The following is a 25,552-nucleotide window of genomic DNA, read 5'->3' as shown; positions in this document are numbered from 1 at the left end:
GCACTCTTTTAATCTTGTCGGGGATTGAACTGCCGACCTTCCGGTTAGAAGCCAACCGCTCTAACAGCTGAGCAACAGCCACGCCAATTTCACCTGCTCCTTCAAAATGACTCACTGCCTAATGGATCTGTGAACCAGTATGAGTAACACAGACACTCCAAGTGAGCATGATGACTCAAACTTTAGGAAGTGCGCTGCCGACATGATGCGTTTCTAAATAGTTACAATGTGGTTAGGCAGTGTTGGAGGGGCTCAGCTCCTTTACATTATTGCTTTGACTAAAAATAAAAAAAATAAAAAATTGACATGAAGCTTAATAACTTGGGGATAGGAAATAAAGTAATCACGTCAGCCCTCATTGCCAGAAAGTCTTTATAACATCCAATATCATATTTGTTGTTGAACCCCTTTTACTTCTATTGAGTTTATTTGTGCCGACCTCAAAGACACTAAAAGGAGCAGTCATCTTCCATCTTAATAACAGCCTTTCAGAGCCTTCTTTTAACATTAAACATTATTGGCAGTGTGTTAGATTTAGCTTCTAGTGATTTGTGGTTATTATGGTCATATAAGTGCCTCATATAAGAAGGCTGGAGAGATTCGTCTTTGGTTGTTGGCTTAACGAGAGACAGCTGCAAGATGAGTTGAATCCATAAGCCATGATGAATGAGCAGGTCAAAGGACGGAAGCCTTAGTTGTGGGTTATAAAAGGTCAGTCACGACCGTGAGGATAGATTATTCCGACCTTTGACCTCACAGAAACTGACCAGTCACTCAAGATTTACCTAAACCTAGTTTCATGATGTTGCCATTTTTCTGGCTTTGAAAATAAAATAAAGAAAGACTGGCCTCAAAGATTGCTTTCTATTCATTACGTCAACTTTTGCGTGTATCCAGGTGATGAAGACCTACCACATGTACCACTCAGAGAGCATTAATGCTGAGAGCAAGCTGAAGGAGGCTGAGAAGCAGGAGGAGAAGCAGATTGGCAGGGGGGATCCTGTCTTCAGCATACGAATGGAGGACAAATACCAGAGACGCAGCTCTGTGAAGAAGATTGAGAAGATGAAAGAGAAGGTAAAATACCAGGTTTTACAATCTGGAAATGATTTGATCCAATATGATCCATTATGAAAATTAAATCAGTGGTCCTCTGTTCACTCTTTCTATTGGCATCTTTAAGTCATTTAAAGGCAAAAAAAGTCTCCAAAGTCTCTCTGACCTGCGTACTGTACAGTCAAATGAACAGGCTTTGCATTCACAGAAGAGGCCTGTAATTTGTTAGGATTTTGTGGAAGATGATTCAAGATTAGGGGAATGGATTGTTTCAACGCAACTTTTCCAGGAATGCATTTGGGAAGTGCTAAAATGTGAATGATGTGGAAGAGTGAGTCAGGACCCACTGGTCAGTCTGTGGATGGTGACTAACAGTCTCATGTTGGTCTGGTGTAGGATGAAGACATACTACATACTGAGAATTCCTTGTTAATGTGAAGGGCAGAGTCTTTTTTAAGTTTAGGATCTTCTTTTTTCTATTCTTGCCTCCTCTTTTGTTATTTATAAGGTAATTGATCTTATTCCTCCTTCGGTGTTTTGAAAATGTTGTTTTGCCAGTAATCCAGTCCCAGTTCCGTGGCTCAGTGCGCACGCAGAGACATGAAAGCATAATCACTTGTCAAAAGGCAACTCTCCACTCATTAAATTCACCCTATCTCACTCGCTCTGATGTTTCTCATTTTTGCCTCTAATTCCCTCATCAGCGTCAAGCCAAGTACTCCGAAAACAAGCTGAAGTCGATCAAAGCACGGAACGAGTACCTGCTGACACTAGAAGCAACAAACTCATCTGTTTTCAAATACTACATCCACGACTTGCCGGATTTAATTGATGTAAGTATGAAAGCATGTGACTCTTTCTTTTGTCAGCCATGTTTTGAGACATGTGACTGGGGAAAAGTTGCTTTTATCAGTACATACTATGGAGTCATTTTCCCATGGATGGAATATTTTTTTGGCTCACCTGGGTTGTTACTGTTTTTTCAAGAGATAAAGTTGTGGTAAATTTTAGTGGCGTTTCTAAGGTAACAGGAGCAGGTTGGATTTTAGTAAGAATTTGGGATTTTATATTCCAGGCAGGTCTGAAGGAGGGGGGAGACGTGCAGCCTCTCCTCAGCGACATGCTGTGTGCTGAAATTACCCCTCTTCCCGCTTTGCTCGCAAGCCTTCACATCTCACCAGGGTGTGTGTATGTGTGTGAGTGAGTGGTGCTGTGTGGGATGCTCTCTGCATGAGCTGTATGTGCAGCCTCACACACATTTGTTTATTGATGAGGAGACTTTTTATAGCTGAAAACAAAACGTGAAAGCAGGTCAGTGGCAGCATTGTGTTTGCAGGTCATTCGGGCTATTCTTGCTGTGTGTGTGTGTGTGTGTGTGTGTGTGTGTGTGTGTGTGTGTGTGTGTGTGCGGGGCTTGCGTTTGTTCTCAGGTTAAAAAGACATGGTTGAAGTTTTTCTAAATTATCACTCAGAAAGCTCTGAACTGCAAACTTGACTTATTTAAAGATCAAGATATGAATTTTTTACCATGTACTATGTGAGATGATTCATTCTTATTCATTCTTTGCATCATATCCAACTCTGAACCATATAAACTGAAATTTGTATTGTATTATTTTCAACGTATGTACTTGTGATGTGTGTGCTTGTTGCCTAAAGTGATTAGCACTGTACATTAAGATGTGTAGAATTTTTACTTCACTACTTCAGATATAATGGTCCAAAAACAGAGATTTAACTGACAGTGAAAAGTCTACTGTCAAGTAGATGTAACACCACCAGACAATCAAATGACAAAAGCTACCATCTTACAGAATTGTAATCTACTTGGATTGCCCAGATGCACAAGTTGTGTTAAGTGCTCAGAGACATGACCAAAGTAATAATGGCTGAAATGAGACCACCACCGCATGAGATTGAGTACTTTTGCTGTCAAGATTTGGCCACAAAGTACCTGAAAACTGAGCTTCGGGAGAGATGTAATGAGAGTGACTCCTGATGGAGCAGATGAATGAGCCCGTGCTGTAGTCAGGCGCCAGCAAGAGGTATTGGTGTGGGCCGCTTGACGAGATACAGTATTTGGACCCTTTCAGGAGAGAAAATCAGTTCTGAAACCGACTGCCATTTCCTGGAAGATATTTTATCCAAACAGTTGTACAGGAAAAAGTGTGCACCATTTAAGAAGGCCATGGTCTGTAGGCAGGATTTGATATTTTAACTTCATTGTTAAAAGTCTGATGGTAGTTACTGAGAAGATGGGTATCGTTTGCTGTATTATTACATCAGGTGGATCATTTTTCTTGCTTTGTGGATGTTTTTCAGGAGACATCTTTAAAAACTGTCATCAGTTTTACCCGTATGTGTTGAAATCCACCCATCTGATGTTAATCAACTTTCTTTTTTTTATTTTTTTCCCCAGTGCTGCGATTTGGGCTACCACGCTAGTCTAAATCGAGCCTTGCGGACCTACCTGTCAGCAGAATACAACCTGGAAACGTCCCGCCACGAGGGTCTCGACATCATTGAAAATGCAGTGGACAGTCTGGACCCACGAAATGACCGTCAGAGGTTCATGGAGATGTACCCCACGGCCTTCTGCCCTCCGACAAAATTTGAGTTCCAGTCTCACATGGGGGACGAAGTATGTGCTGCACTTCTTGTTGTGATCATATCTGATAGTTAAATAGTCGTTATACCTTTCATAATTTTATTGGTCGATTCTTTGCAATGCAAACTTTTTATTGTGTCTGGGCTGCTGGATCAGGGCACTGAATTTGACAAATCATGTGTTATTTCTTCCCCTGCAATCATGTGTGAAGTTTTATTGTTTAGCTGGCACTTGGCTGGTATCATGTCTGTTTAGTAGGTGTTGCTCTGTGGCTGTCTGCCCTCAGTTGGCAGAAGTTACTGTGGTTTGCTCTGTAATCGAAGACGAATTTGGATGCCTACGTACTGTTGAAACAACAGCAGCTTACATGACCTTGTTCCAGCTGTGAACCTTTTCAAATTCTGGTCAATGACGATGTGTTTTCCCATATTTTTTTCCAGGTTTGTCAAATCTCGGTGCAGCAACCAGTGAACGGAGAGCTCATCCTGAGGTTCCAGCAGCTGCAGTCTCGCCTGGCGACCCTTAAGATTGAAAACGAAGAGGTAAAATAATACCACAAAAAATTTAAATCAGAATTCAGGTCTGTGTGGTGCAGGAGGGTTTAGGTTTGCCAAACGTGTCTATTCATTTCAGTTTTGTTGTCTGGGAGTTTATTTATGTCACTGATTGTTGGTTGGAAGATGCTGACAGCTGCAGAGAATTAAAGCTGCTAAAGAAAGTTAACTTTTCCCAGAAGTCATCCACGGTGAGACATGAAATAGCTGTTGATGATCTTTGAACATCTTCCAGTTTTTGTTGCATATACACAGCACAGACTGACGCACACCTTTATACACCATATATTTCCTTCTCTCATGCCCTGTAGGTTGCCATCAAATCCTCGCCGTGGAGCCTATTTTTTGCACCCACTGCTTGAATTCACTTTCTTGCTTTTATTTGAACAAACCTGCCCCGTGCTGCTCTTCGTCTGACATTAGAGGAGCATCTTTCTTCACAGGTGGCACCGTTTTAATGTGTTTGCAGCATGCTCAAGTAACTTGACATTTGTTATTGAACAATGGGACGAAAGGCTGTGACTGCTGCTGTTTCAGAGTGCAGTCACGTCCATCATGCAGCCTTTTGTATCACATCTGACCTGTTTTCCCTCTTTAAGCTCGCACTGCCGATTTTCTCCGCAGTTCTTCCCCCCGACATGCTGCACTGTTTTTCTCTTTTTTTCTTCTACAAAAAGACAGAAGCACATCGCCTAACTCCCTAGACATTCACCACAGTTTCGCCTCCTTGCTGATCAAACTGTCGGATCTTTTGTGAAACTGACCTAAAATAGTCCTCATGACTGCCATAGATGTATCATTGCAGTTTCTTGGGATATAATTGAAAACTTTCGAATCAATCAACCTCTCTGGCTCTCTGGTTAGGTCATTCACCAAAATGTTTAAAAGAACTGCCAGAGAGATGTAGACAAAGAGCTGGCAATCGTCGTGTTTATGTTTCAATTTTTCACCAGTTGATTGGTCTTAATGTGAAGTAGCAGGTGTTTTTGATTTGATTTAGTGCAACTGATGCAGCCGTGGAAGAATAATCAGTGAGGAGGAGGATGTGAACTGTAATGCTCCGTTCTACATCAGTCAACAGTAACATTTTAACCACATACAGATTAAGATAATGATACTGGTTATTTGTTACAGTCTTAGCTGTCATGGGGTTGGATATATGAAGGCAGCAAGTGAACAATCAGTTCTTGAAGTTGATATGTTGGATGTGGCAGTGGGGGTGTTGCTGATATGCATTGGTTTGTACAGTAACTATTGAGTGGTCCAGTGAGGGTATAATGCTGACAGTGTGGCAGTTGTCCAAAGCTCAAGGATGCATGAATCACGTTTTCTTACTCATCTTGTTGCTGTGCATCGTATTTGAGGAGAGGAGAAGGATGCACTGGTGGTATGACTTTTAGGACAATGTTCTGTTTCCACCGATCTACGTTTACTGTTAAAGCTAATCTTGGCCTGTTTAACTACTCTCCTTTGTCCGAGTATACATGTGTTGCAGCATATTTGAGCTCTCGGCTCAAGTATGTCTGATGCTCTGACGACGTGTCTGAGAAAACAGCATTCTGCTGTATGGAAGTTTTTCTGTGCCATCACAGTTTGAATACGAATTTCTAATATTGAATTTTTACAGCATCAAAATCAGACTTTGAATTTGAAAAACCAACAGTGTAAAAAAAAAAAATCAATTTCTAAAAACAAAAATCAGTGTAAAAAAATTCAACATCTAAAAATTCAATGGAAAAAAATTCAACTTCAAATAGTTGGGACAGATCAGAATAGTAGAATAGTAGGACAGATCAGCCATGTCTACTAATGCGGGTGATGGTGCTTCGGTGAGTGAGTTTACTTTATTTGCCATGTGTGTGTAAAATTGAGTAATAGATATTACTCAATATCTATTGAGCTGATCTGTCCAATGGAGCGTAACTTGATTGGCTGCCGTTGGATGAATTGAGACAGGGATCGATTGCTTCTTCCTGTTCACCCGGATGTTGAGTCTGGTTCTTTTTCCACAGAATTTTTTGAAGTTGAATTTTTTTCCATTGAATTTTTTGAAGTTGAATTTTTTTCCACTGGATTTTTTTTTTTTTAGATGTTGAATTTTTTTATACTGATTTTTGTTTTTAGAAATTGATTTTTTTTTTACACTGTTGGTTTTTCAAATTCAAAGTCTGATTTTGATGCTGTAAAAATTCAATATTAGAAATTTGTATTCAAACTGATGGCACAGAAAAACCTTTATACTGCTGCTGCTTCCAGTGCTCCAAGCGAGTCACATGTCATCTTTACTAGGCTCAGGAAAAAAATTAAATAAAAAAAATATGTGAATTAGAGCAGCTTTATTTGGAATTCATCTGTATTAATGTACACTTACCCTTCAATTGTTTTTTTACAGAAAAATGTAACTTTGGAGCACGTGCAAAGTACTGAGGCCCATTTGAGTTTAGTTTAACGTATACAGGCACAAGTGATTTGAACTCCAACTGCATTATCTGGTTGTGTTAGCCCGGTTTTAAGAAGCTCCATCTTGAACAATTTTGGACAGAGTTACATGTTGAACCTGCAGTATGAAAGTTTTGCTTTGGTCAGACTAACACAATAATTCCTTTATGTTCGGGTGTTTATGCATGTAAAAAGAAAAGAATCTGAGTTAATCTCTATCAGATCAAAGAATACCTTTAGAAATGTTATCATGGATTTTCAGACACAGAGTTTATGCCACTTTATAGCCCTGAGTAGTGAAAATAATCAGCTGCAGCCCCGTTACTGTAGGAACTCGGAATGTGTTGTTGTAGAGCAGATAGGTCTCGGTCCTGTTGGTGCCATCACACTTCACACAGCCTGCAGTATTTACAGTATTTCTGAGCACATACAAATGCACCCGTCCATATATGTGTGTGTGTGTGTGTGTGTGTGTGTGTGTGTGTCTGTGAGTTGGCAAGCACTGGTTGCTTCACGTCCTTGTCTGCCTTCCTTGCTGAAGCGGATGTCCTGATGGTTCAGAATTGGAGGGCGCTGCTGCCTCATGTTAGGATCACCAGATGGCCTTTCTTCCTGGGCATGGCGTGCCAGATACATCCTTGAAAAATGAACTTTCAAAGCACCGCTGCGACCTACAAGCTCCACTGTCAAATGTATGAGAGGGAAAGGGGGTCTGTCTTTATCTGGACAGGAAAAGCTACAGGGCAGAGCTCAATAAAAGAGCAGCTGCTTCCTGGAACGTCTTTGACTCCTGTGAAATGGCAAAGAAAACGTACTGAATAATTGACATTTTCTTTCCCCAGTATGACTATAATTTTTTTTTTGTTGGTTATGTTGTATTGGGTCAACACACCGCTGTTGGAGATCTGGCTGCAGAAACGTCAGTCTTTTTGTAACATTGAAGAAGTCTTATCTTCAAACCCATAATTAGTTTCAACTCCTCGGCCCGCCAGTGTGCTTGGTCTCATTTTCAGATTTAATAATCTGCCCATTTAGTTCCCATTTGCCTCTTTATGACCCAGAGCTTACGCTGACTAATTTCCTTCCTCTGGTGTCTGTCATCTTCTCAGAAAATACACAAGCACACTGAGACATTATTCTCAAGGTGCTTCACACTTAATTCTGGCAATCTAATGGCATCTCCTTTGCAGGGAGTGTTTGTTTTTCTCCAGATAAATATCAGGGAGGCACATCAAAGCCTCTGTGTGTGGAGGGGGGTTCATAGCTTGATAATCGACAGATTACTCACTTAACTACAGGGTCTGTTGAAAACTATTGGACGGCAGTCTGATTTCTGAGATGCGATGATGGATGTTTTAATAACTGTTGAGTGACGTGTTACTTCTGACCTGCTGAATCACACTTATTCATGTGGTGAGGGGAATAGTTTAGACTTTTGACTGCAGGGAAGTTATTTTTGGCTGGATGAAGACTTGGTTTAAGCTACACTGATACTCTGATAACTGGTGAAATGTGGGTATCGAACCGTCGGAAATAGTTGAGTTGCGTATTGAAAAATAAGCAAACGTGCTTTAATTTCACCCCAAGGGATCCTAGATCAGGTCTGTTGTGCAGATACAGGAACTGATGGGCATATCCGGCGGGCTTTTCTGAGAGCTCACTTGTAATTGAGCCCAGCAGTTAACACTGGTAACTTTTGGTCTGCTGAATAATGGATAAACTCAACAGCTTTTTCACTTGGAGCAGTTCTCTTGCATGCATGGCTTCTGTCTTCATATGACAGCTGGCCTCTCGCCTCTATGTGGCCACCCGGGATGAGACTGCCAGGGGGGCAAAAGAGCCCAAACACACTCAAGAAGTGTAACTAGTGACTGAATGTCACAATACGTCACCTATTCTAAGGACCCTCATGACACTCAAATGTGTTTATTTTGCTATTTAAAGAAATATACTTTAAGGTTGTAGAATCATCCATTTCCTTCCTTCCCTCCTTGCTGTCATTATCCGTGTTCCAACCCACAGTGTTTTTCTGTTTAATGACAGGTTGGATAACACAGTAACTACATCCATATTGTGTGCCCGAATGTGTATGTCAGCGATGTAATCCATCACAACAACACTTGAAAGTACTCTGTAAGTTTCGGGTGTTTTTTTCTTTCTTTTTTGATGGCTAAATGACTCACAGGTCAAGCAGTTTAAAAGTAACAAGCTGTGGCTCTGTTGTCTCGCTTTGTCTTTTTGCACCAGGAATCCACCTTGTTTTCTCATTAGCTCCGAGGTTAGACCCACGTAATGTCTGAGAAATCGGGTCACTACCATCGAGTTGGATTCCCTTGTGATCATTAAGAACAATTAGGAGAAACTCTAGCTTCATTTCACTCAGTACCTGCTTGTTCTTTGGAGCTTCCACAACAGGGTTGATACAATTACAGCATTTTATTTCCCACCAGAGTCTCTATCTGAAGTGGTCAAAGAGGCATTTTGCTGGATTTTTCCAGAAAGGTGCCTGTTATTGTTTCTACATCAGCTGGGTTTCTTTTCCGCTGCAGCTTTTCCACATCAGTGACTCATACTCACACTTGATAGTTTTCACACTCCGCCTCCTTGTCTGCCTTTTTTCTTCCTCTCTTTCTATTGTTATTTCTCCTTACGATGCTAAGTACATTACAATGCAGCACTAATACAATTCATACATTATTGATAATTCTTATTATTAATATTTCTTTTTATGTAATTGTTTTTCTTTTAAGGATTACCTTTTAATATTCCACGTCCATATCTTATTTCTGTTCTTCTTTTCTCTTCTTTCTCTGTCGTTCTCTGTGTCATCTTATGTCATTATATAATAATAGTAATGGACCAGGCCAAGTCCTGTTGTGTATATGCTTTGGGAGAAGCACAGTTGACAGGGTAGAGGCAGATACAGAAACAAATCTTAAAAGCCTCTGAGTGAAAGTACCATCTCCAGCCAGGTCTGTCCCTTTTGAGTGCATCCTAATTGATTGCTTTGGCTGGGAGTCATGTTCAACAGCCAGTGGATTTTTAAGGACTGTATGACTTGTCAGAAAGCACCTGAATTTTTCAGAGTGTCAGGGGATGCGGTGTGTGTTTTTAAGGGAATGCAACGAAACACGCTGGTTTGAATAGTGTTATGGTTGCGTGATCGTGAAGAGATGACATCAAGCTTTTAAGCTGCTTTTTTCTTTTTCTTCAATAGGTCAAAAAGACATCAGAGGCCACCCTGACCACCATCCAGGACATGGTAACCATTGAAGACTACGACGTGTCTGAGTGCTTCCACCACAGCCGGTCCACCGAATCGGTCAAGTCCACTGTGTCAGAGACGTACCTCAGCAAGCCCAGCATTGCCAAGAGGAGGGCCAACCAGCAAGAGACGGAACAGTTCTACTTCATGGTGAGTGCAGGGAAGAGCACTGCTGCAGTTGTGTTAAAAGAAAAAGTCATGATGTCGCTAGATGTGTTTTATATCTGCACAAAATATCTTTGATGCCTGTTTCTGCTTTTTATCCTGAGATTTCTTTCTAAAAGAAGTGAAAACGCATTTCTCGAATCAATTAATTCGTATGTTTGGTGAATTTGATTTGACCTGCAACTCTTATGCACCCAACACTTATGAACTCTTTGACCAGCTGGCGTAGGGGTTACCCTTCCACACATTTGTTTCCATTCAGTAAAGCAAAGTGCTATCTTGTTCCAGCGGGATGATGGACATGCTTTGATAAAGGCTTTAAAAGGCTCTCAGTGTGCCTTTGCCCTTGGCTGCCTCATCATAGATTGCTGTCTTGAGAGCTGGCTCTCTGGCTGGCACTCCGTGCCGCCGTGTAATTACTCTCAATTCTCCACAGAAATTCCGTGAGTTTCTGGACGGCAGTAATCTCATCTCCAAACTGCAGGCCAAACACGACTTGCTGAAGAGGACGCTTGGTGACGGTACGGTCACAATCCCTTCACTTACTCTCCTCTCAGACTTCTCAGTGTTCTTGTTCTCTCGCTGTTTTGGGTACGGTTCGTCCTCATGTCTTTCCCCAGGACTCATTAACCCTAATCTGTTTTCACACAGCCAACGTAACAAATAATTGCCTCTTTTTTTTTTCCACAACTCAAATATCTTACATTAGATGTTAATCTGGGTTTTAGTCAGTCAAGCCAAAACTGAGTGGGATTGTGAACTTTTATTATCCTTTTATATCTTAGTGACTGATTTGCCACCCATTTACTGGACTGCCATGTATTAGATGGATGGGGGTCATTTCAGTGGGCTCTCCTTGTTCTACATTGGTGGGATCTCAGTTAGTATCTGTCAGTCATTGCACTAACCTCCGGTCCTGGTGGTCTCTGTCAAATTACCCTCTTGATAAGTAATGGAGCCGTGAGCTAACGAGGGAGAGAAAAGCCTTCTGCTTCTCCCTCATTCTTCTTACTCATATTGTTGTACAGTTTGAGTCACTCAGACACAGAGACAGGTCATATCCTGTTCATAGGACCAGATGGCAACCAGTTTGAAACTTCTCCTGTGTGGAAGCTGTATTGTACTTAATCTTACCTGTCAAAACGTGTAGCTTTGTGTTGTCCTGTGAGGATTATTGTGTCTGCATGCCAAGGTAGTTTTACATGCTAGTAGGTGTTTGTACCATGATTGCAATAAAGCTAGTGTCAAATTCCATGCAAGCTACGAGACAAAGTGTGTATGCGAGTGTGCACTTGAAGGAGTGTGTATGGGTTTTGTTAGTGCTGCTCAAGAGGCCAGTGGTTGTGGACAGATGGCAGGCTTCAAATGCTTCTCCAGCCGTATGCACATTTCACCGCAGGGACCTCAGAGACAGGTCCTGGCATGTCCACACAACTAGCTTCCCTCACACATCTCTTTTTTTCTCCTTGCTGCAGGCCACAGAGCTGACTACATGACCACAAGGTAAAACACACACTGCTGCGTGCACACACATCAGCACCTGTGGATGCTGAATGTAAAGTTTCCACCTAATGTTCTATTGCCAGTGACAGAAACTCGAAACATGAGATAATGGCTCTCCTCAAGGCAAAGGCAGTTTATCAGATTCCCATGTGAAATGCCCCATGACCATAAAAGCAGAGGAATCATATAGTATGGCATGTATTGATACATTTTAAGGTATATCATCATTATGTTCCAATGTGGAATGAACCTGTGTTTTTGTATTTGTTAGCAGGATTACTCAACAAGTTTTTTTCAGAGGTGGCACATGGCCCAATTTAGTGATTGATTTTTGTTTGAAATCCAGATCAGTTGTTTTTTTTCTTCGGCTTTGTTGGAGGTTTGCAATCTTAACGATTAGTAGTTTCCCTGTCTGGAGGCAGAAGTACGTGTTTGAGCAATGTAACAAGGAAAAATGTATATTTTGGATATTAGCCGGAACATGCACAGACCATTAGTTTTCAGCTATGGGCGATTGTTAACATTGTGCACCAGACATTTTTACTTCTCAAACAAAAAGAATACAATAAAATATGTCACTATGTGTTCTAGGAAACTGTTGTGCATTTATCAATTTTTTTTCCCTGCTGAAAAATAAGTAAATAAGCAGATTTACAGTTCAGTGTTATGTATAATAACAAGATAAGATCTACTGTGTTGATAGGATTTTTTATTTTTTTATTTTTTTAAAAACCCTCTCCAAACAATTCCATTTAAAAAGTTTTGCTGCTCTGATTGAGCAGCAGGGGCGAGCCGAGACCTGGGCTCTTTTCATCTCTGTCCTACAGGTCACAAGAAGCCAAACTGCATTATGTCATCCACACCAACACACATTTTCACACAAACTAAAAGAGGCTATCCCCTGCAGGGCCTGTCATGAGCTGAATGCTGACACATGTGATACTCCCAGCGGGCCTGACATTTCACTGTGGCCTGTGATATCATGTGGAGGAAGGGGAGAAAAAAAAAAGATTATAATAAAAAAAATTTTAAAAGAGTTCATTCGTGGGTTTCAGAGATGCCTGTGAAAATACACTTATTCACCTGTCCATCATGTGGAGTAGAGAGGGGTTTTAAAGATACGTCAGCCACAACTTCAGTTCAGTTTTTTGAAGAACATAACAATGACTGAAGATGAGGCACAAAGAGATGAGCATATTTAAATTGAAAACTGAATTCTTTGCTTTTTCTAATATTTTCTTTGTATCCTAGACATCCCAATGGGCTGTTCAAAACCCTCACAGGCACCCGGCGGGCTAGACCCCGCTCTGTCTTTAATGTTAGATTATTTAATGGTAATTTGGAATCATTTATCAAGGTACTGATTTACGATCTGCTGTTTGACTCTGCTCCCTCTCTTATCTACTTCTTTGTCTTGCTCTGGCTTTATGACCATTTTGGTGGGTTCCTCTAAAACATCTTAGCTTTGATTTATCATTAGCCATCAAACAACAGCATAATTGTGCTAAGATGGATTCTAGAAACCTTCCTCACGAGTCAGTGAGCTTTGGCAGTCTGTCTGAGATGTAGGGTGGCATTAATAGATTAAAAGGGTCGCAGGAGGGAAGGAGGAGCAGTTGGCGGGATAAATATTTGTGTCCGTCAGCTCCCCCGACTCACTGCTGACCTGGTATCACTGAGCTGCTCTGGCAGAGATATTCTCATCCAGAGATAAATGGCAGTCTCTAAATGGCAGAACTCCAAACTGATAGGGTGCGCTGCCTCCCTCCTCCGGCCTCCTCATGCTCTCTCACTGGTGGCCGTGTCGATTCCTGCCTGGTCCTGTCCATTTCACGTTGTTTACTTTGGGGTTTGGTGCCGGCATATAGAGGAATGATGGGGCTTTTCTTGGTAAAGGCTTTGGTGGGCAGCTGCTTTGGTCCTAATCTGGATCTCGCTTTTTTTTTCTCTTTTCTGTCTCTCTTCTCCATCTATGACTCTTCTGATATTCCTCTGTAGCCGTGGACGACGGAACTCACATACTCGACATCAGGTACACACCTTGAGGCATGCTGGGGGGGTGGCTTGTGCTGCTTGCCTTCACTTTTTTCTTCTGTCTCTCCTGCATTAAATAGAGTTTCACCTCATGTTGCTTGTGTGTTATTTTGATTGCCTCTAATCAGACTTTGACAGACTGAATTGAACATGTCCTCCTTCCAAAGAGATATTCCATCAAAATTATCTTTAGTTTGTTTTATGCAAATTCCCAAGAAGAAACACTCCCATGTCCAAATTTTGATTTAATTTTCCACTTAAAAAGCAGTCAGCCCAGTCTCACATGTCGAAAGAGATTGCATTACATAACTTAGCTCCACCCAGACCTGTGCATCAACCCTCACAACTCCACTTCGGTCAATTTTGGCACGGCTGTTGTGTTTGGACCCGTTGTATCACCCCGGGGGCTGTAAACAGATCCACTGTAAGATTTAAAGCATGTACTGAGTCCCAGTCCAGCGCTGACTCACAGGAGCAGCTGCCACCGAGAAAGAACAACACAGCAGTCCACATCTAAGTACGTGAGAGGAGATTGCACATCTACCTCTCATCAACACTTCTGCACGGACTTTGAAAGTGTGGATCTTTATGTATGCTTTTAATTCAATTAAACCCGACATGTGCTTCGTTTAAAGCATTCGGACAGAATTGACCAACACTGGAGACCAAATGAAATGCATTGACAAACATTTATGTACATGCTTGTTATTTTTTTTTATTTATCTATGTAAATGCATTTTCATGGGAGACTGGGTAGAATCAAACAAATGAGAGGAAGTCAACTCAGTCTGTCTCAGGCAGATTTAAACATCCAGACTTTACCGACACTGAAAATGTGCATGTTAACTTTTTTTTAAACTCGTGAGACTTTCTTGATCATCACACGTTAGAGCCCAGCTGATGCATCAGCAGGTCCAGATGCAGTTATCACAATGTCCCTGTTTCACCATGTACATTAGACTGGCAGGTGTGCAACAGGAAATTCTAGGATAGTAATAGACTATTTTGATTTATTTATTTGTTTTTATTTACAATCACTCAAAATATGTGTATTAACTGCTCAAAAATTTACCATAATGTTACATTTATTGGTTTTAAAAAAAAGGCTGTTTCCAGCTGTTAAAGGTATCTAAAATAGAAAATATCCACCATATCTCAATTATTTATATTTACATTGTTATCACTAATGTGTAATTGGTGACTCTCTATGACTTTAGCTCTTACTCATGTGACAAAAAGAATGCGTTATACATAATCTGAAAAGTTCTTGTTTTTGTTTACTTTGCCTCCAAAGGATTCTGGACAAGCTATACCCCGTGTGGTTGAAAGCTCTATTCGCTACATAAATCTGTATGGTGAGTCACTTGCCACAACTTAGGCAATCATCACTGATCTCTATTTTTTTCGTTATATAGTCTCATAACCTAACTGGTGACCTTTTAGGATTTTGGGGTCTTTCTTTTTGTAGTGACAAGTAATGCTTCAGGAGACATTTATTGTTTGAGTGTGTTCATACTGTATTTTGTCAAGCTGGGGTTTGTTCCACTTCAGTTAATGAATGTGTTATGGGAAAATACAGATTCCATCTTGTTTACAGCGATGCATTCTTTTCCACCCAACTTCCTATACATGCTGCGACAGTAGCTGGAAACAAGTGGAAATTAGTTCTTAATTAAGATTTGGAAAGACACCCAAATAATGTTGAGTCAAGCATGTGAAGATGTGACGGTTGTGAGATCTTTGCGTTTTCTGCGTCGCAATGAGGTTCAGGGAGAAAAGTAAAAAGAGACAAACCGCAAACTAATTTTGCTTTGTTCTAACTCTTGACCTCACCCCTCATTAAGTCTTAATTCCAGCTGGAACACACTTCAGCTTGATTGCGGTCTCCCAGACTCATTATTATCTTTAATTGGCAAAGCGAAAGGGCTTAACGGACAGGATGTGCTTTTTAGCTCCAAGTGAAGAAACCTTTATATATGTAGAAATGCATGACTGCCACTGTGCACTTGGCAAAAAATTTAAGTCCTCCTGTTTCTCGTTTTCATTGCGCTCTGTCTCCGTCTTTGTCTATGCTTCTAAAGGCCTCCAGCATCAAGGCATATTTCGTGTATCTGGATCCCAGCTGGAAGTTAATGATATCAAGAACTCATTTGAAAGAGGTATCAAATCCACAACTAATTACGACCCATTAAATTGACCATTTTAACCACAGTTTTTTTTTTTTCATGGATTTTAACTATTTCTGTTTCACAAAACACCAGCCGTATTTTTGATAAATCTAGATGTCCAACTGATTTGATCACATTTCTGTGTTTTAGGAAACGACCCTCTGACAGATGATGAAAATAATCATGACATCAATTCAGTGGCTGGCGTTCTCAAACTCTACTTCCGTGGTCTGGAGAACCCTCTTTTCCCCAAAGAGAGATTCAGTGATCTGCTGTCTTGCATCAGTAAGAACACATCAGTGAAGTGCTTTGTCTGAGATTCTCTCTTTGTTGTTTATCATGAGGTAAAAGAATTGGTTGGCTGTTTAATCTTCAATTTTCTTTTGCATTCAAAAGACATATGAATCAAATTTGTATGGCCTAAGACGCTCACAGGTTTTAGATCACTGCTGGCAAATTAACTTGCATCAGACAGTAATTCTGAAAAAATATCTTCCTAAATTTTTATTTATTTTTTTTTTGTAGCAAAATTTCCTTTTCCTTTCCCTCCATCAAAATTTAATCAAAAAGAAAAATTTATAGCACCTCATTTGCTGAGTTCCTAACAGCTGATGTTTGATCTGAATGGAAATATCCAAGGTGTTTCTTCACATTAGTTGTATTATCCACATATTGCATATGGCATAGTTTATACACCATGTGTATTTGATCAAATTTGATCAAGTTTATGCTCCCTGGAAAGTTCATGAAATCCAATTTTTCCCAGATGTCTACTTTCAATACACTGTTTTTTTGTTTGTTTTTAACCACTCCACAACAACACTGTTAGGTTAGTATAACCTTGGAACTACTTAACCTTGCCTCTTGTGTTTGTTCTTCTTCTTTGGAGTTTTCCAACATTTTCAATCTAAAAAAAACAACCCAGAGTAACTGTGCAAAATGATTGGGTTCAGTCTGGTTACAAAACAGTTGAATATCCAGTCACATGGATACATTTGCTGCAGTACTTGTGTCTGTGTGTTTGCGTGCACAGTTTGTGTGTTGAAGCAGACTTTTGTGTACTGTGCCGTGTGTGAAATGTTTGTGTGTGTTTCCTCGGTGTACCTTCACACATTTATGCTGGATGAGTGATGGGGATTCCCTGTTTACATTCCCTAACTCAACATGCCAGTGACTGCAGTATGGGCTGAGCGCCCAGCAGGCTCCATATCAAACCAGCTACAAGATCATTTTTCCATGTAACTCCTCTCACTTCATTTCACTTCACTTTACTGTTTTGTTTTTTTCCCTGCTCATCACAGTATGTAATTGTATTTTTTCGGTGATTAGAACACACCTTTAAATAGTAGCTTCTGATGTGCTCAAGAGCCACACAAGATCCTAGTTAGGTAGTCATGCAAAATGAAATGCATCACAAGTATCCCTGAAGCCTAAATCCCAGATGGCACAGAGTGGCGAGAGGGTGACATGACTATTTTTAGCAGCCTGCACAGCCCCAGCTTAGCCAAGTAAAACGGGTTGCTTCAGGTGGAACAAATGATGCGGTAATGAAAGACATAAATATTTACATGTTGTAAAAGTGCAACGGCAGAAAGAGTCAAAATGTTTGGCCTACAAATTAAGATGCATCGGTTAAGTTTACTGCAAAGAAGTTGCTTTTTTTTTGTCTTTCCACTTCCTGCATGGTATGAGCAGAGGAACTTTAGTTGAAGTGTGTGTTTACCTTTTGATAAATCTTATCAGCTCTTTACATCAGCGCTTTCAACATAAGGGGTTTGCAAGAAATATAGAGAAATAAACCTAGAAGGTCTACGGCCTTAGACTGAGACATCGTTGTTATTATTTAATGAACAATGTACATGTTTCCTTTTATTGCTCTTATAGGGATAGAAAACCTGTATGAGAGGGCGCTGTACATCCGTAAGATCCTCCTTACCATTCCCAGATCAGTCCTGATTGTGATGCGCTATCTCTTCGCCTTCCTCAACCAGTAAGTGTTTAGACATTAACCAGTAAATTCATTGAATCCCTCGCTGTTCAAGTCTTAATAAGATCTAACCCTAACTTATGGACCTCTTCTGGATGTCATGATTTGTTGCTACAATTTGTGATGTCTGTTTATTGCTAACATGTTTCCTCCTCCGCCATTTTCTATCTTTCCAGTCTGTCCCAGTATAGTGATGAGAACATGATGGATCCGTACAACTTGGCCATATGTTTTGGCCCCACCCTCATGCCCACGCCAGACAGCCAAGACCAGGTCTCATGCCAAGCTCACGTGAATGAGATCATCAAGACCATCATCATCCATCACGAGAGCATCTTTCCTGATGCCAAAGAACTGGATGGGCCCATCTATGAGAAGTGCATGGCTGGTGGAGACTACTGGTGAGAAACCAGTCTATGTATCTATTATTAAAGGCAAAGGTAGAAAACATTCAGACGAAATCACATCATGCAGCTGCTCAGAATTCCCAGATGAGATGAAGGTTTAAAGTTTGACAGATGGTGGTTTCCTTATTCCATTATTGTTTTTGTAAATGTAATAAAGGCATGCAGCCAGACCTTTTTCATTTGAGTCTCACTAAACTTGTAGGTCGGCATGAGTTGTTAGTACTGTGGCTTTCTCACTGGCGTGTCTGTGGTGTTGATATGGGTAATTATACTCACTAAAAGGGCAGCTGTGGTTAAGAAAGATGACAAAGTATGTATGTATAATGTGTATTAGCATGTGTGCATGTATTAGCATAGACTTCAGATGGAAATCTTTTTAGGTGTGACAGGCTGAAACAATAACTGTGATTACGTCGTTCACAGCAGGAGAAAAAGAGCGAGGTGTCCTAGCCAGGAAGTAATGATTGAGCAAAATGCAGCACATATTGAAGTCAAACAGGTCAAACTCAAAGCTCCTTGCCAGTTCCACATCTGTAAGCGGGACTTATAGCATGTTTCTTCCTGTCTTTATCGAGGCTGACTGGTGACGGTGACGGGGGGGGGGGGGGGGGGGGTTATCCCTGGCTAGAACTAATCACCCGTCTCAATGTGGCCTTATCCCCTGGCGATGCATAAGAAGCCCTTGAGAGATTTGTTGTCTTGGCAGCCTCTCCTCTCTTTCTTGCTGAAGAGGAGGTGGCAACTGACGTGTTAGCATGGGAGGAGAGGCTCCATTCCTGGCAGAGGTAATCTGTGGAGATGGGTTTGTCGTCTTACTGCCAGCTCTCAGCACGATGCCAGAAGAGCAGCATTTAAAAAAAGAGGGCCAATCATCAACAGAGGCTCTAAGGCTCTCACAGAGCCCTAATAATGATGGCTGTTTGAACTTCCTCTGTGTGTCATCTTCAGTTACTGTGGAGATTTTAAGGGGAAAACTGATATAGGAAAAATAAGATGAAAGAAAAAGTGATGATAACAACCACACAATAGGGGGAAGGCGTATTGGAACCTTGATCTGACCCCTGTTGTGACCGATGTTTTACATGTTTTCCCCCACAGTGAGAGCCCCTACAGTGAGCATGGAGCCCTTGAGGAAGTGGACAATGAGGGAGGGACAGAGACACACACAAGCGAGGATGGTGAGTGACTATACAGTCATGTATTTGTTCATACAGTAAATAATCTAGCAAGATATGTGTAGAAATGTGTCCTTATAGACTTCTATTGCATTAAATATTTCAAGTGAACTGAGTTTTGAGCAAAGCCATTCAAAGAAAACCTTTATTTAAGATTGAAAAAGCTCCTGACATGAACGCACATGTACTGCACTGTCCCCATGCTTTGTCCAAATTTCAGCTTTCAACCCTGTCTGTTGTGTTTGGAGGTTTAAACCAAGTTCTCAGCAGCTCTGGGTGGCAATCCTCCCTTTCTGCCTGTCAAATGCATTACTGAGTGGCCAGGGAACTGGGCTCAGAGTGATGGACAAGCATTCATATTCTAATGGCTCAGCTTTTCCTTTGGGCTTCAGGACATCTCCACATCCACATTTTTATAAAATCCAAGGTTATCTGCACCCTCTTGACCCCTTGGGAGAAAAACATTGTTTTTTAAAGGTCTCAGTTCTTGGACAATAATCGGTTTTAAAGTAGTTTGTGAAATGTTTGGAATTTGTCAAAAGTTTCAGATGTTCCTAGGGTTTTTAGAAATTAAGGCTTTTTCCTCAGTGTTTAATTATATTTCCATATGTCAAAGAGGAATATGATGAAATGTTAAAAGACCAGGCCTTTGTAGACTTTTGAGGGATATGGGATAAGTTGTGTGAGCATACGTGTGGTCCATTGTTTGTGTGAAATGGATACCATTCAGTCAGGTCAGGTTCAAATATTGAGTGAATTAGTCAAAACCAGATGTTCAGAGGCAGCCAAAAGTTGGTATTTGTTTCATAACGAAAAGCATAAAAAGACTATTTAAAAACTTGTGTGTGTGGGGGGGGGCTTATAGACTTTCCTAACCAGACTCCACTATGGCTGCGATTCTCCATTTCACACCCAGCGACTGGCTTCGGGACTCCCCGTCAACACTCATCATCAGTCTCCATTGGAAAAGTTTGCAAGATGACTCATAATATTAGCAATTAATTGCTCGTTTTCAAAACTAAAGCCATCATTATAATGTTCTACTACCTGATAAGACCTTGACACCTCTGCATGTAGAGATCTTCACTGTGAAACACAGATGGCAACTATAAACTTTTTTTTTTTTTTTTTTTTTACTAATTACTAAAAGACTATATCCCTCTCAACCATGGTTTTGTTCCAAAAGCTTCTCTGAGCAGACTGGGAGGAGGATGTTCTCACTAACAGCGTCCCTCCCTGCCGAGTCTTGAACTGTGGTCAAGTGATTGTCATCAGTTATTTTTAAATCCCCATGACCTCATTGGGATTTCAGACACAAAAGCAAACGTCTTTTCCTGTTGAGTTACCAATGCTCTGTTCCTGCAGACTTGAATATTTTTTCTTTCCTGTTTTAGCAAGGCTCAAGATGTGCTTATTCTTTTTTTCCCTTTTTAATTAAGTGAATACAAAGCAGGCAGGTGAAGAGGACAACTGTGTGGAGTGTTTTTTATCAAGGTGCAGATGGAGGTTGTGTTAGATCTTAATTTAATTTAAGGGAATGTCCATTAGAGAAACCATTTGGGTTAAAAGCGGAGGTTCTGAGTCTTTTCTGTGGTTCAGTAGTTTCTGTAACTCCTGCTCTGCAGCTGTTATGAGGAAAACCTCCCACACCAAATCTATCAAAGGGTACATTTTTCTAATTTTATGTTTAGATTGATCACAGCAAAGTAGAAAGTAACAGACACACACCACCTGTTTTTTCTCCACTTTTTAAAAAATCTTGTTTTAAAAAGAAAAGTCATCCTCTAATGCAGAAAATACATTCTTATTTAGATGAGCCTTAGATTATTCTGAAACCATGTAAAAGTATCAATATGTGCACTGACCTCTGATTTATTTTTTTTTTATTTTTTTTAAATCAAAGCCAGGGTGCCTGTGTCAGACTGTCTCATGATTCTTTCTGTGACTCATGTAATGTTAATCCATCTAACATGACACTACTCACTTTATATCATTAGAAATATACAATTTCACAATTTTTCATTTTAACCGAGAAAGTAATGGTAACGGCCGGTGTTGCTTTTTTCCATAAAAGTAACTATCATAACAATTGTCAGCCATGAGATATCCAGCAGATATTAATGGTCCCTAGAGAGTGATTCCCACCTGATATGTTCACTGGCAGAATCAGCTTTCCTGCCTCTGGTACTGGCCCAAAGTTTTCATTTATATTGGGATATTTTGCAAAGACTTTGATGTATGATTAGCTTTTGGTATTCCTATTATCCTCAAGTGCACTTTGTGTTTTGGGAGTGGCTGTTAAATAAGTTAAAAATATCAACTGTCCTCCACACAGCTGTCTCTTTTTATTTCCTCCTCTAACCACCAACTGATTAAAACAACAATGAAGTTAATACACGAGAGACAAATGCTCTGAGACTTGGCATATTTCTGTCATGGAGCATGGCTGTCATGCAGGGAGATTAACAGGCTGTTATTAGAATGGCACTTCTTATGCACCATCAATACCTTGATGTACCATCTACTGGTAAATTCACTGCAAGGTCAGAGATGAACTAACTGGCGTATTGATTATCTATCACTTTGCGGGATCCATCTGGATGTCCTTGTTGTCAAATACCCTCACGGGCATACTGTACATATTGTATTGCACGTGTTAAAGGGAAATATATGTTACTGTGCAAAAAAAGTCATCTATTTTCCCGTAAGAGCCATATTTATTTCCCAAGTCAACCACAGTGATCCCTATAAAGATTAATATTTGCATTCAGAAAAAAAGGGTTAAGCACAGCATTTTATGCCTTCTTTTTTGCATTGATCCCGACCACATTTCACACCAGGTTCCTGCTTCCCTGTTTCTATATATGAACAATGCCGTACAGAAATATCCACAGAGACTGCGCTCCACTGGCTTGTGCAAGACGTCTGACAGTTCATATCTCTTACACCACAGGCATCCAACTCTCACTGTTCCAACTTCTCTTTCACTCCAGTCTCAGCTTGCATGTGTGTATGTTTGAGTGCAACCTCGGAAGGTTCAGTCTGAAGGAGTTATAATTTTATAGCATGACTTGGGGAATCCTTTACCGCACTGAGATTTGAGTTTATAGCCTTCTGCTTCGAGCCTCAGCCACGTCACTGCAGTGCTAGGATGTGTGTGCCTTGGATAAACATTTGCAGATCAGAAGATGGATAAATTGAAGTGAATGAAAGGGTTGAAGAAAACAGAGAGGCAGAAAATTCCTCTGCATGGATCCGGCTGCCTACCCTTAGCCTTATTAACGGCCTTGTCGGCCGTAGTGCAGTCCAATTAATTCAGACAGTAAATTCCTGCTTGTCACATTTCATCTGAGCCACATCACATCCATACTGTCGATCCTGACAACCCAGCGATGCAAGGACGATGGAAAGTTAAAGGTGGAAAAAATAGTATAAAAGTACATCATGTAAAAAAGGACACGAGCAGAAATGCAAAAATCTACACTCTTCTCAGAGCCAATCTCTTTCTTTCGTTTCTTACATGGACTCTGATCTGGAAGTTAATCTTACCCTTCTGAGAAAGATGTGTCACAGTGCCTTCTCACACCTTAGACGAGTGTCATCCATTTACTTTGCTGTCTTCCTAGCAGTAGAAATATATATAGACAGAAATTGTGCTTGGGTGTGGCTGTGTCTGCCCAGGGACCCCCTGTCTGACTTGAAATGAGAAAGAGTGTTGGGAGGAGAGCAGAGGTAGGAGTGAGGGAGGAATTAAGATGCTATTTTTAGATCCCTGTTGCTGTAGTGCGTGCATAGGTGCTTGGCGAAGTGTACCTTTTGAATACAAAAGTCGACTGGAGGTACTGTTATGCTCATTTGGACCTTTACACTAGACTGTGCAGGTAATTTAAAAAAAGCATTACCAATTTAGTGGTTAGTTTGATCCTTTCCAGGTCTCCCTTATCTTTCTTTCCTTTCCCACTGATCCGGGGCTCTACTTGTACTATTATTGAGTAGTTATCACGCCAGTCTAATGATCCATATTGTGACTGACATGCCCCTGAGTCCTATAGATCCTCTCTCTCAGGGATCTATAAATATCCTGTTAAAGCTCCTCAGGGCCTGTTGTGGCCCAGGTCTGGTAGAGTTGGGTTACTATTGACCACAACTTAAATGGGCAACTAGCTTAGAGCACTTGAACACCATGTGCTGTAAATGTGCTGTCCCGTGTACAAACAAGCATGAATTTCCAGCATTATAGCCAACATGCACTTGCAGGACCACATGTTGTTGCAAGACTGCAACACTTGGATCGATCACTGTTAAATGTCTGCACCAGAGATAGTGGCCGTCTCTACTTGATGTATTTTCCATGTCTGAGATACCTGACCTGTTTAATCGTCTTTCTGTTGACAGAGGGTGAGCCCATTGAAGCCATTGCCAAGTTTGACTACGTTGGGCGCTCCTCTCGAGAGTTGTCCTTCAAGAAGGGCGCGTCTCTGCTGCTTTATCAGCGGGCGTCTGAAGACTGGTGGGAGGGACGGCACAACGGCATCGATGGCCTGGTGCCACACCAGTACATTGTAGTCCAGGACATGTGAGTGATTTATTTATAGGTTGCATAGATGTATTTTAATCATTGAATTTTAGTGTGTTTTTCCCATTCTTGTTTTGAATGCAAGTCAAAGAGCTGTGTCATACACAGAGCTTGCACACATGGGGAATACTAACTAGTCAGGTCACATCTAATGACTGCATATCTTCCTTTGGGCATTTAGAAAGGAAAAATTTGACTTTAGGATATTTGCTTTCTTGCCAAGATTAAAAGAAAAAAGTCATACAGTACAGTAAATATGAATCTGCTGCCAGCAGCTGTCTAACACAAAGACTTATTAAACATCTTGTTTGATTTAATCAATGTAAAAACCTAAATGTAAGACTTGCAGTGTTTTGATTTTTAGCCTTTGCCGTGAAACCAACAAAGAGTCTTAGCACATTTCTACAATGTTGAGACATCCATTTCACTTTTGGCAAACATGTTTTTTGAAAAACATGTATTAGAATGTCACTATAAAACACAGCAGATGTATTTCTACACACGCTGTTGTAGCAACTACATAGTTCTACTGAACAACTAATGTATCCAAGTGGGTTAAACAGCTCACTTGTCTTTGTTTATTTTGCTCCTTAAGAGGCTGCAGGCCATCAGTTGACCATAGGGTCATGCATAGAGCACCTTCAGCCTCATTTGTCTTGCCCACCACCCTTATCCCTGCTCAGCTGTGGAGTGTTCTCCATCTCCGGGGTCCTTCACCAGCCCCGCTGTCACCGTCTGGTGCTCTCACGCTAACAAGCATACACTCTTGCCTCAGTAACTGTTGGTGCCTAATGGACCGGATTCGCTGTCTCGTTAGGAGTGGAACAGAATCACTCCAATCACTTAGTAGCTGGCTGACAAAATGGCCATTTAGAATTCCTTCTTGCTCCTTCCTCCTCTCTACCCTGCTGCTGTCCAGTCAGTGTGCGCCTCTATCAATAATTCACCAGAAGGGGCACTGCTGATGGGGTGTCTTCTTAGTTAATGAAAGTGCAGGGGGATTTACAGCTGTACAGGTTGTCCCCTAGTGTTGTAACATCCTGCTCTCTTCTTAAACAGGGCAGTCTGAGGAGTGTGGGAGCACACAGGATTGCGATCTTTGCTTGTCCCATAAAAAAGCCCAGAATAAACATGCAAAGAGACATTTGAGAAACAAATTATCTCCACTCAAAACTCAACTGTCAGGCTGGTCAGACTTCCTTTTGTTTGCCTGGAAGGATTGTTTACTGTCTGACGTGCTTGTCCTTGCTCTATTGCTGTCTGTGTGCGTTCTTTTCGATGGACTAAATAAGTGACTGTATTTTATATCACCACATACACATGGTCAGAGCCAGCAGCGCAGCTCTCAGTGCAGGTCTGATTACTGCCACCTGACAGGCACCAACTGTACCCGACGTCCAGTTACATACCTCACTGAAATCCATCCAGCTGTCTTCTGTGTGATTGTGTGTGCATGTCACTGCGACAGTGCATCACCAGAATACTGAAAGGTTAAGCACCATGACTCATCTGACTCTCTGGACCTTGGAGGGGAGAGGACACATGCTGACTCGCAGGAAACGGACATCAAATACTGTTATCTAAGAACGGTGCAAATATGAAAGATTGACTGATA

General features: G+C 41.0%; 1 protein-coding gene across 1 annotated transcript in view; it reads left to right on the top strand.

The window, feature by feature from the left end:
• Positions 1-25,552, top strand: part of srgap1a (SLIT-ROBO Rho GTPase activating protein 1a) — a 75,058-nt gene that overhangs the window by 45,431 nt on the left and 4,075 nt on the right. Inside the window, exons 5-19 of the mRNA XM_075470869.1 lie at positions 898-1,077; positions 1,761-1,889; positions 3,476-3,697; positions 4,105-4,206; positions 9,875-10,072; positions 10,524-10,608; positions 11,563-11,590; positions 13,589-13,622; positions 14,919-14,979; positions 15,706-15,783; positions 15,943-16,077; positions 17,677-17,782; positions 17,956-18,180; positions 19,285-19,364; positions 23,757-23,937. Of these exons, the coding sequence (XP_075326984.1) occupies positions 898-1,077; positions 1,761-1,889; positions 3,476-3,697; positions 4,105-4,206; positions 9,875-10,072; positions 10,524-10,608; positions 11,563-11,590; positions 13,589-13,622; positions 14,919-14,979; positions 15,706-15,783; positions 15,943-16,077; positions 17,677-17,782; positions 17,956-18,180; positions 19,285-19,364; positions 23,757-23,937 (1,844 nt within the window). The remainder of the gene's footprint in view (positions 1-897; positions 1,078-1,760; positions 1,890-3,475; positions 3,698-4,104; positions 4,207-9,874; positions 10,073-10,523; positions 10,609-11,562; positions 11,591-13,588; positions 13,623-14,918; positions 14,980-15,705; positions 15,784-15,942; positions 16,078-17,676; positions 17,783-17,955; positions 18,181-19,284; positions 19,365-23,756; positions 23,938-25,552) is intronic.

Source organism: Odontesthes bonariensis, chromosome 7, assembly GCF_027942865.1.
Source record: "Odontesthes bonariensis isolate fOdoBon6 chromosome 7, fOdoBon6.hap1, whole genome shotgun sequence".
Taxonomy (NCBI): Eukaryota; Metazoa; Chordata; class Actinopteri; order Atheriniformes; family Atherinopsidae; genus Odontesthes; species Odontesthes bonariensis.
The sequence above is the reverse complement of the archived record's forward strand: the minus strand, read 5'-3'. Positions and strand labels throughout refer to the sequence as shown.